This window comes from Callithrix jacchus, chromosome 6, assembly GCF_049354715.1.
Source record: "Callithrix jacchus isolate 240 chromosome 6, calJac240_pri, whole genome shotgun sequence".
NCBI lineage: Eukaryota > Metazoa > Chordata > Mammalia > Primates > Cebidae > Callithrix > Callithrix jacchus.
In genome coordinates, this window is record NC_133507.1 from 46980263 (window position 1) to 47000006 (window position 19744).

Consider the following 19744-nt stretch of genomic DNA (forward strand, 5'->3'; position numbering starts at 1 on the left):
TCTTTGTGCTACACAGTGATGGTGTTTAAATTTTGTGTGTTTCTGCCTCTGCTCATTAGGCATCCAGCTTGCACATATGCAGCCGTTTTACGCCTCACTTCTGACTTCCTACTTCCTTTTCATTTGTTCTTAGACTACCATGTTCTAAAAGGACCAATCAGCTTTTAAGAATTAAACATTTAGTAATATGCTGAGTGATGGCCTCATATTCAGGAGACAAATGACGACCATTTCAAGCTCTCAGAGGCTCTATCAATTGTATTGTGTATATTACATGTGTGAAAGCATGGGAGAATCCTTCCCTGAGATAGCCTGTTGGCAGTCAATTAAAATAATTTTAAGTTTGGCTTTGAAAATAAAATGTGGCAAATTTATACATAAAAAATAATAAAATGATGGTTTCAGCATACCTACCAAGGATAATGAAAATACAGCATAGCTCCCATAGGTAATTATACCAGAAAAGATGCAATGTAGAATACAGATCATAAATTTAATGCTTATCATATAACTTTTATATTGTGCACATAGTAATTTCCAGAAACTGTAACCTTTGAACATTCTTATCCCACTTGGTATTTTTTCTCTTAATGAAAAATCCCAAACTGTAGACCTTCCTCAAAATTTGACCTATGGTGATTAGAATTTGGTAGTTCATTTGTTTAAAGGAACACAGATCTGGGAATGCTGCACAGAGTACAAGTTTAATAAATATTTGTATATTGTTTGATAGCACTGCTGGTATCTTTGACTGTCCCACAGAAAACACTTAACAGAAAGAGTGTAGCTAGTTCAGCCACAACTGAGGTGCTGGGTATTTTGTCATGACAACCTATTGAGAAAGGAATTAATAAAACCGTTCTTAAATTTTTTTCTTGCAGATCAGACTCCTTTTTGAAGTTCGGGCAAGAATATAAGGTCTTAGGAAGGAAAATGTTAGACGAGCTTTATAGACCAGCAAAAGTTTGTGAAGAATGTAATCTTATCTTAAGTTTGCCCCACTAAGAACCAATTTCTCAATTTATCTTGACGTTTTTTATATTTTAACACGTTTTACAGGGATTTCCACTGATCTATTTTGGAAGATAATATGATGAGTATTTTGACATCTCTAAGTCATAGCTACTACTTAGAAAATCTAAATGCATAAAAGAAAAAGAAAGGTTGGTGCCAGCAGTTGTCCATTCTTGTATAAATAAGAGCACTGGGAACAGGCAGATAAACTGAGGCAAACACAACCTATCTTAGACTAATTTTTTAAAACTAACTCTGTGAATCAACAACGTTGTCCTTTAGCCCTGGCCCCAAATCTTCAAAGCACTCACAAGAAATACTGCAACATATCAAGCAATCTTCAAAATTATCTAGAAGTGCTCTATTGTCTTGGGATAAAAATCCCAACTTCTGTGCACAGGACACAGGAGACCTCTGACAAGTCCACTGCATCTGTTCAGTTTTTTCTCCTCCACAGGTTCTGCCTCCAGTCCACAGTGTTCAAAGTTTATGTGCCCATTCACATTCTGTGCCTTTAGGTCTGTGAAACCCTCTTTCTGGAATCCACCCCTTCTACTTCTCTAGCAAAAGCTCACTCCTCCCTCAACTTACAGATGCCATTCATTTCTTTTGTACAGTCTTCCCTAGCTGTGACAGGAAGAGCCAGATATTTCCTTGTCTGTGTTCAAATTTCATTGTCCATATCAATCTCAGGGAACTTACAAGTATTTTTTACATAACTTTCTTTTTCATTTGACCACATTTTTCATATAAACAGTGCCTGTATTAGCTTATCTTGAACTAAAAGAGCCTAAAATAATCTGGCAGATAGTAAGCATTTTATTAGAGTCTAGAATGAATGTGTGAGTCAGTGATGAATGCATAATTTTGATCAATGTGGCTAAAACTAAGCCAATGTACGCTTATTTTTAAATCATACAGATTATTCACTCACTGATTCACTGTTGACTAGGAGCCTTCTAAAATACAAATAGAAGAAAAATTAGAATGCTCCTGAAGGACAAATAGAACATGGACCCTGCCCTCAAGGACTCTGCAGTCTAACTAGAAGGAATTACAGATATCACATATATGGGTATGTAAGATGCATTCTCAGTCTCAAAGAAGCACAACTAAAAGAATTTAGAATTGGGAGGAAGGCAGACAAAGAAACACCTTTGTGTAAATAACACTGCAGAACAAAAGCACGGAGGCCAGAAACCACGTATTATTTTCAAAGAACTTAATGCAGCTCAGCATGGAGAAAGGGAGGCTGCAGCCGGAGGTCAGGCTAGACAAGAGTGAAGAAGCCAGGTCATCAAGAGCCCTGCACATCATTTCCAGAGACTTGCTCTAAAGTAATTAGTGAATACTTGAAGGAATGTAAAACAAAGAGTCAGATTTGTGTGGTCAGCTGTCTGGGAGAGGGAGGAAAAACTAGAGAGAGACAAGATTAAAGGCAAGCTTGGGTGGAGTACAAAATTGTTATTACATAAGGATCAATAACATGAGTTTAAAATACAAAAATTGTAAAAAACAAAGGTACTAAGCATTTTGTAAAAACAGTAGTATAAAAAGATCTTGTAAAAACTTGCCATCAAGTTATAAGGTTGCAGGACCTCTGTATTTTAGTCAGGGCAAACATGATAGATGGGCAAATGGAAAAAAGGAAGCCCCTTGCTATTCTAACAGAACTTCATAGGACACCCTAAAAAAAGGCTTGGGTTATGACTTAGTTTTGTAAAGGGGAAGGATAATTGACACGGGAACTCTGCTCTTCTGTAATCCTCACTTTCCTCTAAAATAAACTATCTTAGTTACCTTTCCTAGTTTTTTGTAAAAGCCAAATAATTATACAAAAGCATATTGTATATATTGAAGCACTACACAACTATAAGATATTATAAACATTTTTTTAAATCTTTGATTTGATTTAAGTAAAGCAAACAGCTAATCATCGAGAAGGCCTCCAATCTATTATTAATTCCACATTTATAAAGGGGTAATACAAATCTCATCTCAGAAAACATCAGGGAATACTCCATTAGGTATAAAACAAAGGAGAACAAGTCCATAGAAATGGCATCTGCCTATTCTAGTGATGAGAAATCGTTTTCACTTCCTGAAACTCCTATGAGTGTTAGTACGAGTGAAGTGTGTACATCTTAGCATGCCGATAGCTTCAACACTAATGGACATGGTGTACACACATTTTTGCAAGGAGTTAGATTTCTCCATTTTTAGTAACCACATGCTTATTCAAACATATATTTTTGGTATACTGACTCAAACAGGAATTAAAATTATATTTGAGGGCTCCTTGGAGAAAAGGCTGATTTTAGGACTAGGATGAGAAATACATAAAATGAGCCTAGAGTATCTTTCAGCCCCAGAAATAAGGACATGCTAAAACAAACCAACACCCTGATATTAATGGGGAGTGTAAATGGGACACAGGAGTCAATGGAAAATCCCCTAATAGCCAAAACTGGAACTATTTGAGCAACAAAATTAATAATACAGTATGGAGTTATAATCCAAAGTATAAAATAAGTATCTATGTGTTCATACTCATGAAAATAAATGAACAAATCAGTCAATGGGGGAGGAGAAACAAATCTGTGCAGAAGAATTCCAAATGATTTATGTGTGTACAGGACATTTCCTTCAGGGAAGTAGAGCCCCGCTTCCTACTCTTATAATACTACATACAGTGAATGCCTTCCAAAGAGTACAGTATGGAAAGGGAGTGAAAAAGGATAACTTTATAGTGAAGAATCCCCAAAACTACGACCTCAGTCAGGTGATCACGGTCAAAATTAACAGCAATCAACTACATTGATAGTATGTGCCCTTCATATCATGGTATGAAATGTCACTTTATCTCTACCATCTTTCTTCCAAAAAACCACTACCCCAATCTAGTAACAATAAAAACATCAGACAAATCCCAATAAGGGATATTCTAGAAAATACCTAACAAGTATTCATTTAAATGTTTAAGGTCACCAAAAACAAGGGAAGTCTGAGAAATTGTCACAGCCCAGATGAGCCTAAAAAGACATGAAACCACACATAATGTGGATATGCTGGATAGATTCCTGGAACAGAAAAAAAGACGTTGGAAAAAACTAAACAAATACAAAGAAAATATGGGCTTTAGTTAATAACAATGTCTACATATTGATAAGGTGATTGGATCATAGGGGTGGGTCCTTCATGAATGGATTAGCACCATCTTCCCAGTGCTGTTCTCTTGATAGTGAATGAGTGAGTTGTTGTGAGATCTGGTTGTTTAAAAGTGTGTAGCACCTCTCCCTCCCTCTATTCCTCCTACTTCGACCATGGAAAGTGCTGGCTCCCCCTTCACCTTCTGTCATGACTATAAGTTTTCTGAAGCCTCCCCAGAAGCTGAGCAGGTATCAGCATCATGCTTCCTATACAGCCTGTGGAACCATAAGCCAATTATAAATCTTTTCTTTATAAATTACCCAGTCTCAAGTTATTTCTTTATAGCAGTGCAAGAACTGCCTTATACAAGTATGATTTACTAATTATAACTGTGCCATACTATACAAGACATAAATAATAGGGAAAACTGGATATGGGGCATAGGAAAACTCTCTGTACTATCTTCAAAATGTTTCTTTAAATCCAAACCTGTTCTAATATATAAAATCTAACTTTAAAACATGGAATTTGGGTTAGGATTTAATTCTGTTTTAAAAGGTAATATTATTAAGAACAAAGACAAAGATGTGAAGCAGAAATTCCAAAATGGAATCAAATGAACAAGAACTTCAAATGCTTTGGAAAGTGATATTATCTACATAGTCTCATTAGTGAGACCTATTTAGTCTTTGCGTGGCAGCAAAGGTCTTCGTGATGGTCCATGCAGAATTTAATTGTTCACATTACAGCATCATCTTAAATGCTTCGCAAGTTTGCATGAGCCCAAGGAATGGTAACGGTATGAGCCATGCATGCCACTTTTCCAATTGTGGGTGCCTGATCTAAGCATGTTCTCTACACATTTGTTTCATTCAGCCCCTACAGTAATCCTGTATGGTAAGTATCACTTTCATTTTCCCCATGAGAGAAGTGAGACAGGTTAACCCTGTGAAAGTTGCAGATAGTAGGATGTGATCGCTTTTTTGTCAGGCCCAAACACACTAAAGCAAAAAGCAAAAAGGAGTTCATGATTGTATGGCTGAGATACTGCCTCAGGGACTTTCTAAAACAACCTCCATTTTACTCTCCAGACTTATGTGTAAATATGACTGTGCCTTCTGTGATCTGAAAGTGGCCTTACCCTCCTGCCCAGTACGCCTACAGCAAATCTCCTCCCATCCCCAGATGTCTTTGTCTAAATCGCTATTAAAGGACTTAAGGTGGCATGCTCTATCCACTTGTACGTTGCTTCCCCCAGACTGGTCTCCCACAGGGCCAGGGCTTTGATTTTCACCTCTGCATCCACGCCAGTTGAATGCAGCATTTCATACATGGCAGCGGCTCCTGAGTGATTGTGGCAGTGTGTTATTAGTACTCACACAATTGAATATTGCCACTTGAATATTTGGGAAATATTTAAAGAAACCGATTTTGATTCAATTATTCAAACCAAATGCAAAAGTTTGTCTTTTACCCTGTTTCTCAAATAGAAAACAATTTTAAAAGCTGTTATGTTATTTATACAGAGAAATATAAATTTAAAAGATTAATTTTAAAATAGGTAAATATATAGAGACAAATGAATGGAACCATATTGACAAATGGTGTTCTCCTTTTCAAATGTTTAAATGGAATCCCATGAAATTAATTAAGTTGCTGGACTCGATTTTAAATTTGCAATTTGATTTATCTCAAGATCTTTTAGACCCTTTTAACCTAGTAATCCACGACAACATCATACAAGATGAAGTTCACTCATACTTGCTGGTATTTGCCTCTTCCTTCATTCTCTCTCAATGTTGATCTTCAAAAAAAGACATCTTAGTGACTTTCAAGAAAGGTACATCCTCAAATTGCTTCTCGGACCTGACCCCACCCTCCACATCCAAAGATATGAGGAAAGATGAGCATAAAACTCAGGGGAAGAAATTAAAGAGAAGCAAAGGAAGTGGGTCTGGAAATAGGAGCATACATGGGTTTTTTTTAAAAAAAGAAAGCAAGGCTTGTATATATTCAGAATGTTCCTTCTTATCTAGAAATCTGTTAAAATGTTTCCTGAGTTGCATAAATAAGCCCCACCCTACACAGTAAATAAACTAAGCCAACACAAACAAAAAAGCCAAGATTTAGAAAGGCAAATGTGATGAATACCTGAAGAACACCCGCAGAGGGTCAGGAGTGTTTCTAAAAGGAATTTAGTGTGGTGGAGATGGCCTGACGAGAACCACAAGAGATCTTGCTGCCTTCTCTTCCTGACCTCAATTTTCAATGTGCAATGGGTAATGAGAGCAGGATATTACAGCTGATCTATTCCTTTTGAGAGTTTTTTGAGTCATAATTACAAGGAGGTTTGAAATCAGGAAGAGTGAATTGGTCACATTCCAACACAGTCACGGTTAATTTACCTATGTTGCCAAAGTATGGGCAGCATTTATATGGTGTGATGATTTCCTGCTCATCCCCCTGAAAAGAAATATTTATTGCATAATCTGCTATAGCACCCCAAAATTTACCATCAGCTCTCACCTTTTTCTTCAGCTATTTTGAATTATAAGGCTTATTAATTTAAATATAAGTACCTCTGACAGGAATGTTATAATAGTTGGAAAATAAGGGACATGGTGTCTGAGGACAGAAGCTAGGTGAAATGAAGGAAAAGCCACATTTGTTTAAAAGGAAGCAAAATGTTGAAGATAAACTTCACACATCTGTCTGAGGCTTGGTGCTAAATAAAAATGGAGTGAATGTTGCAAGTGTGATAATCTGTGTGTATTTTAGATCTAGATATATTAAATCTGACTTTTCAATTCCTACTGGGATAAGAATAAAGCCATTTTACTCTCCTGGAAGTGCTCTCACCTCTCCTCTGTCTCTCCCAAAATCATTCCTTCATGCTGCAGGGTGAAGCAGAAATCGAGGACTGTTTATCACTCTCAATCCAGGGCCCAAATAATTATTCAAAATAGTTCCACATATTGAGTGCCTGATCTAAGCATGTTCCCTGCACAGTTTGTTTCATTCAGTCCCTACAGTAATCCTGTGTGGTAAGCATCATTTTCATTTTCCCCATGAGAGAAGTGAGACAGGCTAACTGTGTGAAAGTTGCAGATACTAGGATAAAATCGCTTTTTTGTCAGGTCCAACACACAAAAGCGAAAAGAAAGAGTTCACGCTTGTATGGCTGAGATAAAGACTGTCTCAGGGACTTTCTAAAATAACCTCAAAAGAAATACTTTCTTTAGGACTTCTGCAATTCAGATAAGATGTTCTCAAAAGAACACTGTTCAGTGATGGCATCTGCAGCCGTTACTGGGCAGGTATGTCCAGCAATGCAATTAAGTTGCCATTTAATTATATTGGCAATTAACTGATACCAATTCTGGGTCTGAGTGCCCAAAACCAATAAACTCTGTTTCCAAGCAGCTTACATGAACTTCTCCCTGTGCCAATAAAAGCTTCCCTTTTCCCTTTCCTCTGCAGATGCATATGTGGCTTGCCATAACTGTGCATCTTGGTCATAATCTTCATTTCTACTTCCCAAATACACCTGACATATTTGAATATATTTTTCTTTGTTGTTGTTTTCTGGGGTTAACAATCCGTTGATTTTCTGAAGGTTGCACAGCTAACAAGTGGTGACATTGAGGTTTGAACCATGATGGCTTGTCCACCGAAGTCCATGTCCTTTTGTATTTAGTCTCATAAATTACCATGATCAGCAGTTTTCCCTGATTGGAAGATCATGCTTTAGTTGGTGACCTGAAGTACGTCTTATTCTTGCCATTCTTGCCACTTTCATCTTCCACCCTCCAAAATCCATGTTAGCCTTCTTATTGGGCCTGGCTGATTTGCTCTGATTTATTCTGTATTTGTATTTATCGTTTTATTATGAGAAGAGGTTGAAAAAAATAATATCAAGATCACAGCCATCCTTGGAGAGAAAGAAAAAAACTTATGTGTTAAAATGCTGTAAGCATTCAAAGGTCTTTTTGACATACCAGAAAAAGTCTTTTTGACATAGAAGAAAAATATACAGACACTGAAAGTTTTACAAGAAATTACAAAGAATGGGAGGAAAAAGATGTTTTTCCAAAGTAAATGAAAAATCTGACGGGCTATGCATTAAGAATGGTAATGCAATACTAACAGGCCCAGCCCTACAAAGTCATTTTTAAGTCAGCTGCTTTGTTTAATGTTCAAATTTCCGTTTAAATCAATAGCACTTAGCTTTCTTCAGTAGAAGGCATTTGCATTCCAGTAAAACACACACACACACACACACACACACACACACACACACACACACAAAATGGGGATAGAAATGAGTCAGCCATTTCCTGTCCTAACATTCAAATCCGCTTTTCTGAAAACAGGATTCAAGCTATCCAACCCAATAATTTAATTGGCTGTTCTGTAAATTACAGGGCTGACCACTGTATAAACACCAGAGAAGTGTGCATGAGTATTAGTCATCAGCTATCATTTTTCTGATAATCTGAACTTTCTATGTATATAATCATGAAATACTATATTACACAAGGTTATGAAAAAGTCTGCTTTCTATGCAAACTTCAACTTCTGTCATTTTTATGCATAATATGTATCATAAATTTATGACTCATGGTTAGCACAAGATATCTGAAATAAAGCAATGTATCTAATAGGAGTGCTGATGATAACCTCTGGTGAAGGGATGGAACCCTGATATAATAAATCTATTTGATAAATGGTTAAATGGTGGCAACAAGGAGATCAACATGGATTCGAGGGGGATATATGGGCTGCAGGGCTCTATTTTAGCTGTGTTTTGTTTCATATATTTATCATGGACCAGCTAAAAATAACAGCATAGGTTTATCTTTTCGGTGATGACTCACAATTGAGATAGTTGAAAATAGAATGAATCATATAATCAAGATATAAAATATGACATGCCAATGTAACAGCTGGTCTCCAAAAATAAAGAATTCAATTGAAATGACAGTATTGTCTTAGTTTTTGATTAAAAAAAAAATTAAGTGCTGGGCGCGGTGGCTCACGCCTATAATCCCAGCACTTTGGGAGGCTGAGCAGGGGAGGATCACGAGGTCAAGAGATTGAGAACATCCTGGCCAATATGGTGAAACCCCGTCTCAACTAAAAATACAAAAATTAGCTAGGCATGATGGTGCACATCTGTAGTCCCAGCTACTCACGAAGCTGAGGTAGGAGTAACTCTTAAACTCAGGAGGTGGAGGTTGAAGTCAGCAGAGATTGCGCCACTGCACTCCAGCCTGGTGACAGAGCAAGACTCTGTCTCCAAAAAAAAGACATCAAAATAAAAAATACATGGTGAATAATATGGAAATCTGTACCTGTAAAATACCTGGACATTTTGAATTTATGGTCAGCTCACTATTTGTCAACAATATGTAATGCTGCCAGAAAAAGCTGGTAAGATCTTGGGTTGCCTTAATAGAATTAAAATATCTGTGTTGAAGGAGGTTTCAGGCTTAATTGAAGTCTCCACAAGTTTCTGATCAGAACACATCTTAACCATTAGGTTTATTTGGAATGATGCACTTCTAGAATAATATAGGCAAAGTAGAGCTTATTAGAAGATCAAGAATGAAGGCAAAATAATAAATGACAGGTATAATTGACTAATTGACATCAAGATATTTCAACCGGGGAAAAAGAAAACTTAGCATGAGACAAAGACCTAATAGATACCTTGAAACATTTAAATATCTGTCATTTAAAAATTCACAAATGGCAACAAGATGTAGAACAAGAATCCATGAGTACAAATTCCTTTTTTCATTTTATAATTTCTTTTTAAAGACTGGATCTCACTATGTTGCCAGCCTGGCTATTCACAGGCATGACCATAGTGCACTATAGACTCCAACTCCTGGGCTCAAGCCATTCTTCTATCTCAGCCTCCCAAGTAGCTGAGACTGCAGGCATGTACCACTGTGCCCTCAGGAAATGTTTTTACACTCAATAATTGCATGTTCCATTCCATTGCAATTTGAAGAATTATACATTTCAGAGCAATTGTGTCATATTTAAGATTTCAATAACATTTCTTTTATTCATTCATCTTTCTTATAACTGAAGCCTCTTAATGTGCCCATAATATGCCATGGGTTACCATGGTTTAATTTTGTCTTAAAATACTTATTTCTAGCTCTTAGGGACAGGTAAACCAAATAAAATATGTGGATTTAGCTTTCTGTTTTCTTTTATCATAAGCAGGGGACTTCCAAGAGAAGTTATAAATGGTTATAAATGAGAACCTACATGACTTGTAATAATACCCTGAAATCCTCTTAAAACAATTACTGTGCTCTCTCAAGCCATTAACTTATGACCACAAATGATTATCATTAAATGAGCATCTTGAGGGGACGTGACAGTATAAGGCTTTATGCAAAAATGTGTAATAGGACTAATTCCCTAAATGTTAGGATCCCACATTCTTTTGATATTTGAGAAATAAATATAATGAACACCGTGGGCCCTTGAGACTTTCAGTTTAAGATTTTCCTTTAAAAATAATACTATTATTCTCTGAGGACATGAGAACAGTATTGCTTTATTTAGCTTAAGCAAATCTAAAATAGATCAGAGGAAATAATTTTTTTTCTTTTCTTTTTTTTTCTTTATTCCAGGAAACAGAGGAAATAATTAAATGAGTGAACATATATCTTTCCTTGTTGCCCACTCATGCCAAAACTGATGTGTCTTGAAAGTACAAAATCATTTACAATGGGGGAAATATCTTTAAAATTTAAACTTGTCTTCAGAGAGAGATGCCTAGTAGTCTCAATAACTACCCTAGAATAAAGTACAATGACGACGATTGTATTATGTACCGCAGTCTTATGAACAAGCAAAGATGGTGTTTTATAGCTTCATGAGGAAGGAAGTTTACTGAAAGTAGCTATTAATGTGTTCATTTATATCCTGCCTCCCTGAATAGGCCCCAAATCTAGAGAGAATACAGAGGGAAATTTCACTCCCAATTTAGCCCTCTCTCCAGACTCTAGAGGAAGCTGCTCAGCTGGCCTCTCACGCAGTTGAAACTCAGCTGGACAAATTGAGCATGATCAACCACTGGGCCCACAGCCCAAGCACCAAACTGGAAAAAAACATGAGCTAGTGGACTGGACAGACTCTACCTCAAGTCAGGAACATTTCAGTGTGAGAAATAAGAGATGCTTTCCCTGGAACTGATGTTGGTCAAGATACTGCTGGGTCTTCTTTTAGCGGTTCCAATTTTGGAGAAAATTCTGGGAAAAATCCAGAATCTGAACTAGATTATTAGTTGTTGTTTCAACAGCTGTTACATGTACAGCGAATAGCTGTTGGATTTTCTTAGAGCTGCTCCTGACACAAGACAATGAGGCAACACGTCATATTCAGTCTCCCTGAAATTAAACTTATTCTGCTTTGCTTTACAAACCAAGAGAAAAATGGCGATCATCTGCCAACACTGGCAAGAGTAATTAGGGCTTCTGGAAAAATATTTTTAAGGAAGTAAATAAGGGGTTAAAAAAATCTGTCATTATTTTGGAAATTCTGAATTTCTAGACTGAAATTCTTAGATCCCTAGTTATATCTTGTACAACCCCATATTCCACTCTTGATGAAACTAAGTTTTAAGTAGATAATGTGTCTTACTGAACATCAACATCACACTGCCAAGTTGCAGAGCTGAGACTAGACCCAGTTTATGATCAAATGTATGATCCTAGAGAACAGATGGCCGACCAATCATGATTCAGCACTCATGACAACCCGAAACAGTACCTGAACAGTACCTTTCATAGTGGGTGGTGTGTACACACTCTGCTTCCTTTGCTTAGGGGATGCATTCTGTGACTGTGGAGAAAGAGAAAAAGTAAAAGCCTTAGATTTGGATGCAAAGTACAATGCCATCAGACCTGTGAGAGAAATAAATACTGTGCCATGTTATGAAAAGCTTTCCAATTTCTCTCTGTCATAAAATGGAATCTCATTAATGAGAAATTTTATATATATATGTGTGTGTGTGTGTGTATTATATGTTCAGTCACATTACAGTCTTAAGAGATATATGGAGTAGGGTCTATTTAATCTTAAGATCCTTCATTCACAGCAGCCTTGAAATCATTTTACTTTCCCACCTAGTAACATTAATTTATTTTAAAAAGAAAGAGAAAAACAGACACCAATCCTTTTCATTTGAGAGAAAAACAGTCTGAGTTCCATGACAAAGTATATTCCAAAAGCTACATCCATGGAATAACAGTATCTATTCATGGGGGCTACTGATTGATTCAGAAGGGACAATGAGGATCCTTGGAAAGTAATAGCAATCTAACCCCCTTGAATTGGCGTGTTCAACTACTACCTCCGTTTACTTCGAATTATAATGAGGTAATATTCTTCATATGTTCAATATTAAGTTCTTTCCTAATAAAACGGCTATGAGACACTCCTACCTAAGCATTATTGGATCAGGATAAAGTTATTTTGCATTTCAAAATGTCAAAAATAAGAAATTATTTCAGGGTCAAAATGCAGATAAGGACACAGAGCTATATATAATAGATATACATATTATTCATTTCAGGAATTATATGATATACCCCAATTAGAAAATGGCAAAGACTGTGTTTTAATAGTATGTTGATTTGTGCTTTAATGTGGCATGGGAAGGGGTATTAATCAATGAGTTTTAGTGTCTAGAGCAATTATTTTGACTTTGAAAAGTTCAAGTGTAAATAGTTACAACATACTATTTGAAGATCGTTCCAGGCTTGCTATGCACATTAGGAATAACATAATGTACAAAGTTTGAAATAAACTAGAAACTGATATTCATTGTAAATAGACCTTGAGGCATCTTTCCTCGTACCTACCAAAGATTAATTGCCTGTAAACGTATCATCAAGATATTATTTATCTAATGCAAAACCAATTAATTAAAAACTAAAAACTTCAATAAAACAGTTACCAAATCCATATCAGCTGAGTAAATAATATAAGCAAATTTCTCCAGTATAGAGTTTTGTGATACCTGTATTTTATGCACAGATGTAGACAGGGTAACTCTACATTAATGTTAAATATGTGAATGATTGACATTTCTGGGGCACTTCTATTGTTTCAGTCACATCTAGCTGGTTTTGAGAAGCAATCACTTCTGGGATTTTTAATGTTTAGTTCCACACACATATTTAAAGATCAAATGGAAAAGTAACAGAAATTTTTTATGTCATTAGCAACACAGTGTAAACTTACTAATAAAAACTACTTTATGTAAGAGTTTAGTTTTCAAAGCATTTCCACTTTTACTATCTCACATTTTCAGAAAAGTCTTGGGATATACTATTTGATATTATGTCCTTTCTACATTTTCCTCTTTAAGTATTGCTGTATGCCTACTCCTGTGATCTTGGGAATTGATTATTAACAATGCATAGCATCCTATTCAATATTTATTTCATTTCTGGGAACAAGTTTATTCACTTCGTGTTCCATATATTCAATGTTATACACTCCCCTGTCCTCTCCCGGATCCTATTTTCTACAAAAACTTCTATACATGTATTTGGAGGGAATAGGGAGTGACAGTGTTCAGACAGCCTGCTGGATTTCAATCTGAATACATTTCTAGGTGAACCCCTTGGATCTGGTTACTCAGGCTTTGGAGGACTTCAGTACCCCTAGACTTTGGCTTCAGGCTTTTGGCTCTATACACCAGAAGACCCTTCAAGAGGCATCATCCCTCCAGCCCCATCTACTTGCTCTGGGATTCCAACATTACTTGGCTTAGCCTGTGGCATGCATATATAATCATTCAATAAATTGTATTTGTCAATACCATATTTTGCCATTAAAAGTAATGTTTCGCTGGGCGCGGTGGCTCACGCCTGTAATCCCCACACTTTGGGAGGCCGAGGTGGGTGGATCACGAGGTCAACAGATCGAGACCATCCTGGTCAACATGGTGAAACCCCGTCTCTACTAAAAATACAGAAAATTAGCTGGGCATGGTGGCACATGCCTGTAATCCCAGCTACTCAGGAGGCTGAGGCAGGAGAATTGCCTGAACCCAGGAGGCGGAGGTTGTGGTGAGCCGAAATCGCACCATTGCACTCCAGCCTGGGTAACAAGAGCAAAACTCCGTCTCAAAAAAAAAAGTAATGTTTTGTTTTAGAAGTTTTTTTCAGGGGTTAGCATTACATAGGTAGAGAATAAAGGTAACAGAGAGACAGAGATTTTAATGACACTATATTACTGTTTATTCAGTCAGAAAGAGCAATCTGAAGTTTTATTCCAGTTGTGTCATATTTTATATCACATCAAGTCAAGAACATTTTTGCATTTTTAATTGATTTGAACACATTTATACAAAATATTTTTAAAAACTTACTTCCCCTTGTGTGTTGGGCACCCTCTTGTCATCTATTTCTGTAAGAAAAGTAGGTATAATGTATTAGGCATGTAATATTCTTTCTTGTAATACACATATTAAGATTTTCAACAACATATATAAAAATGATTTAGTAATTGCCTTATGCTTATAAAAAAACATAACTTACAGCTAGGAAGAAGAGGGAGACAGAGGTGGGTGGTATCCTTCTGAGATAACCTTCCCCCAAAGGTTTAAGAGAGGTATAGAAAAAGCTTTCCTCTTGACATCCCAGATTTCTCACCTTTCAGCAGTCCAGAAAGAGGACCAAAGAAATGACTCTTAGGTGTCATCAGCCTCACAGTTATGGTTTCAGCAACTTCCTCTCCTCACTGCTTCTGCTGCTGCTGCCGCTATCCATTAATGAGAGCATCTGTCAAATTTCCTCAAGTTTGTCACTATCCAAATCAAATCTCCTTTCCCACTCAGTCCAATCACCACAATTACAGTGAAGACAGCATCCTTTCTATATGTCTCTGGAAATAACTAATTGCTCCATCAAATATTTCTTATGGCAGTGCTTGGGTGGTTCTCATGACAGTGCTGTGTACGAAGGGTTGTGAGGAATGGTGGGGTTGAGGAAGAGGTGCTTGCACATGCACCTTCCACAGCAGGAAGATGTTCTGGGTTGTGTTTCTTTTTCACCTTTGTCATCTACATTGCATGGTGTCTGCCTCTTGGCTTCTTGACCTAGATCCCCTTTCCTGATCCTGAGCCCAAGGCTCAAAAACTAACCAACCACGATCCAAAAACTGAATGAGGAGTTCACTAAGAATATCTGTTTAAAGACAATGATGTAGATCTGTATTGACATGAAAACATATGCTATATGAGTGAAAAATATTTCAAAACTAAATGAATGGTATTTTTATTTTATAAAGGATAGATATCTGTAGAGTGGTGTGTGTGTGTGTGGTGTGTGTGTGTGTATATATATATATGTATGCATAGAAGGCTACCAGTATATTAACTGTAGTTATCCTGGGGTAATTGCATAGCACATTCCATTTTACCCCATTTGTACTGCTTTTCTTTTTATAATGAGCATGTATTACTTTTATAACAAAAAAGCAGTATATATGTATGTATGTGGATATATACACACCAATATATACACATATATGTAGTAGAATTTCTTTATACATCCAACCTTGCACGAAGTTGATATTATCATATAGTAAGAGAACAAAATGGCTAAACAGCTAGGAATGGGAATAGTATATAAAACCATTGTTTATTCTAATCTGATATCTTGCTTGCTAAATGCTAAAAAGTTATGTAAACTTCTGGTAAATTGTACTTTCTTTACAGGAAGGAGGACAGACACTTTCGTATGGCAATCACAAGTGTCTGATGCAATCACCTTAAGTATGTGGGGCATTGTCAGGCAGCTATGAATATACTAAATTGAACAATTCTGTCTATCAATGTGAAAGCTTTTGCTATCACATTATTATTAAATATCAAATATGATCCACTGTAACAATGTGTGTAGTTGATCCATTAGATTATTAAACGCCAGTGGGGTTTCTTAATATTTTGCTTTTGATTAGGAGCTTATAAAATTCGACCCAAGACCTACAACTTTATGTTTTAGAAACACAATGGGATCCAATCATTCAGTTTTCTACTTTTCCTACTGTGTCACAACGCCCACTAAGACAATGTTTTCCCAAGGCAACTATGAGAGCCCCATTTATTAAATATTTCAATAAAACAAGTTTTTGCTTTGTTTTGTTATTTGCTGTTGTTGTTGATTATGCTGATTAAATCAACTATTTATGTTGTGAAGGCAAGAATTAAAAAAATTCAGTCTTATACTCTTATCATGAAATTAAAACGTAAAAATTAAATAACTCACTTTTCAGGTCAAATTGATTCAGACAAAAGTATAAGAGAAGCCAATAATAAATTATAGTTTTTTTGAGATTCACTGATTTAAGTGTATTTCTATTTTTCTTAATAGATTGTCACTAAACCGGGGAGGTTAATATTTTCTGCTTCCCAAGCACCTCATAAAAAACACACAAACATAAACACACACAGACACACACACACACACAACATGCTCATAGAGCACATACAATGGGACAACAGACAACCACAATTACAGTGTCTCTCTAATTTGTACCAAGGAAGTTATAGCCAAAGAATAACTCCCAAAATACATGGAAATATTGCCAGCTTTTTACACAAAAACATCAAAATGTTACTAATATTATCTCCATGTATTCTTTGGGGCCTCAAATTCTGACCCCACTGGCAATCTCAGAAGTCTTCAGAAAACTGGATCCCACATAAAACATAAGAAATATGTTTCAAATACTGTTTAGCTCTCTCATCAAATCAGAAAAAATAATTATTTTGGAGTACAGTTGAACAAAATCTGTTTGTTAGCAGGTTATCCATAATCAAAAACTATAAATTTTCTGAAAGAGGCATTTGTAGCTATTCCAGTCATATCTTGTTTATATTTCTCCATTCATTTCTCAAGGACCACTTAGTCTGAAAGGAGAAATGTCTCGGTTTGTGAGGAAAATGTAAAACTCATCTAGGTACAACATTTTAAGAAATACTGTCATCATTAAAGATGAAGTTAGAAATTTTTGTTTTGAGTATTGATTAGTTAGAATGCTAAGATATTAAATTCATGAAAAAACAGGACAAACAGAATGCACGTGGATACACACATAAACTACAAGCACCCAGCCTCTGCTTGTCTTACTCAATGAGATCTCACTCAACTTTTGAAAACTAGTTGTAATAAAAAATTAAGTGCCCACAAAAATGAAGTGTAAGAGCAAAGGAAACAGGAAGACCACGGTAAAAAAATAAGAAAACATGAACGATAAAAGAATGAGAATTATAAAAACTAAGAAATGGATGGAATGCAGAGAGAGAACACCAAGGAAAACCTAAGGAGCCATGGTTGAGGCTGGCAGAAAAATCTGTCTTGGAGAAAGCACTGGAGAGAACACATAGTATCTAATACTGTTTCTTCTATTTGTCTGTTGTGGCCACACTTAAGCCATGTAATCGTCCCCAACTACAGAGTTCTTCATGTGTGATATGGGAAAGAGGAAGCATAATAATTCTTACTCTGTCTTCCTCATTTTCTCATAAGTTTGCTTGGAGGAATTTAAAAAAAAAATGAGAGCACAATATTTCCCGTTCCTAAAGTACAGACTGTAACTTCCTTCCAAAAAGTGCAGTATGGAAAAGGAGTGGGCAGAAATAAGTATTTTTATAGTGGGGAAACTTTATTCTGCCAGGTGACCAAGGTTAACACAGGTCATAAATCATGTTGATATTATGATCCCTTGATATGATGCTATGAGGATGGCACTTTATATCAATGATTTTCCTCCTCAAACCCCTTAAGCCCCATCTAGTCATGAGAAAAGCATCAGATAATATCCCAATACAAGAGTATTGTACAGCATTGCTGACCAGTACTCTTCAAAACTGTCAAGGTCATGAAAAACAAGAAAAGTCTGAGAAATTGTCATAGCCAAGAGGAGCCTAAGCCGACATGATATTTAAATGCAATGAGGTATCCAAGTTGTGATTCTGGCTCAGACAAAAAGGACATTATAAAATGTCTCACTAACCTATGGATTTCAGTTCATAAAATATATCAATGTTGGGTTATTTATTGTAACAATTTAATAGTAATGAGTTAGTATATTAAGAATAAGGAAACTATGTGTGATGAAGGTGCTGCATGGGACTTAAAGTGCCCTCTGTTCAATTTTTCTGTAAATCTAAAACTCTTTAAGAAATTGTCCATTAATAAAAACTTGAAAAATAAAACATCACTAAACACATTTAAAAGTCACCCTAAGAGTACATTTTTGTTCATACTGTCAGAATTCTGTGTGTATTTTAAGAGCAACAGAGTCATGATTACAAAGTAGATAATGTAACTAAAAACAAGGTCATGAAAAGATCATTTTGAAATGTTATATGCGGCCAGTTAAAGAGATATAAGAAAAGGTGAGAGCTAGCTTACAAAGAGAATATTTTAAAGTTTAGTTGAAGTTGTTGAAAGCTGATGCAAGCAAAAATGTATTAGAGGAAACAACGAGGAATTAAACAATTTTCAAATAAGTCCAGTAATAATGGAAACACTTTACCTTGATATATTTACTACTCGATGTGGAGAGAGAATGGAACAAAGTATAAAAGAAATGACCACTAGTATCTGTTTGATTATACATATCCCCCAGCTTGCTGCTTCTGTGAATTTATTCCCCATATCCAGAAAACTCCTGCTCTCGTACTGAATACTACCATCCCTCAGAGTTCTGTTCAAGTGTCATTTCTTCTGGGAAATCTTTCCCAATTCATGTCTCCCCTATGCTCAATTGGAGCTCAGCCCTCCCCCAGTCAACACGCACAGCATTTCCTTTACACCTGTCTCATAGAACTCATCACCATATACCTTATATCATGCCCATTAGTGTTTTTATCTCCCATGTAACCTGTAAAAAAATGAGGATTATCCATCATGTTTGATTCTTCCACAGCTCTTAGCACAATAGTTTAGCTGACACACAATAACAACCTGTCAAATAAATTTATCTTAATGCCTATATTTCATAAAACCAGACCATCTATTCACTGCTTCTCTGTATTCCAAATTACAATAGTAGTCCAATTATTTGCTCATAGTAGGTGCTAAATATACATTTTTAACAGTTTCTAAGTGTTCGGTTTGCAAACTTTTTAAGGCAGAAGACATTACTTCCATTTTTAAAAATCAATTTACTAGGTTCGAATGCTACACACACTGAAAATCTTATAAATATTGCCTAAGTGGCTCAAAGGGAATCTTAGAAGGAAAATAAGGATGTATGACTTTCCTCTATTGGTTTCCAGAGATTGGGAAGATTTCTATTTTGAGGACAATATGTATAAGACAAATTAAAAGTAAGCGGTAGACAAAGTCAAATCAGATATATAATTTTATAGAAACTAGCCTTAGACAATAACTAAAACCATGGAAATAAATGATTTATTCAGGATATTGGCTGCTGAAAAGTACTGACCCGTATATAGTAGGCTTTGGTAAGAACAGATTCAATTTCTTCGACTACATCCCAAAGTCTTTTGATGAATTTAGATAACAGA

At 36.0% G+C, this 19744-nt stretch overlaps 1 protein-coding gene across 2 annotated transcripts in view; it reads right to left on the bottom strand.

The window, feature by feature from the left end:
* Nucleotides 1–19744, bottom strand: part of PPP1R1C (protein phosphatase 1 regulatory inhibitor subunit 1C) — a 144512-nt gene that overhangs the window by 52479 nt on the left and 72289 nt on the right. The window contains exons 3-4 of one of the 2 annotated variants that reach the window (XM_002749250.6): nt 14573–14610; nt 11973–12033 (exon numbers count right to left, since the gene is read on the bottom strand). In XM_002749250.6, the coding sequence (XP_002749296.1) occupies nt 11973–12033; nt 14573–14610 (99 nt within the window). Of the gene's footprint in view, nt 1–11961; nt 12034–14572; nt 14611–19744 lie in introns of both variants that reach the window. The other variant, XM_035304351.3, reaches the window with a different exon arrangement.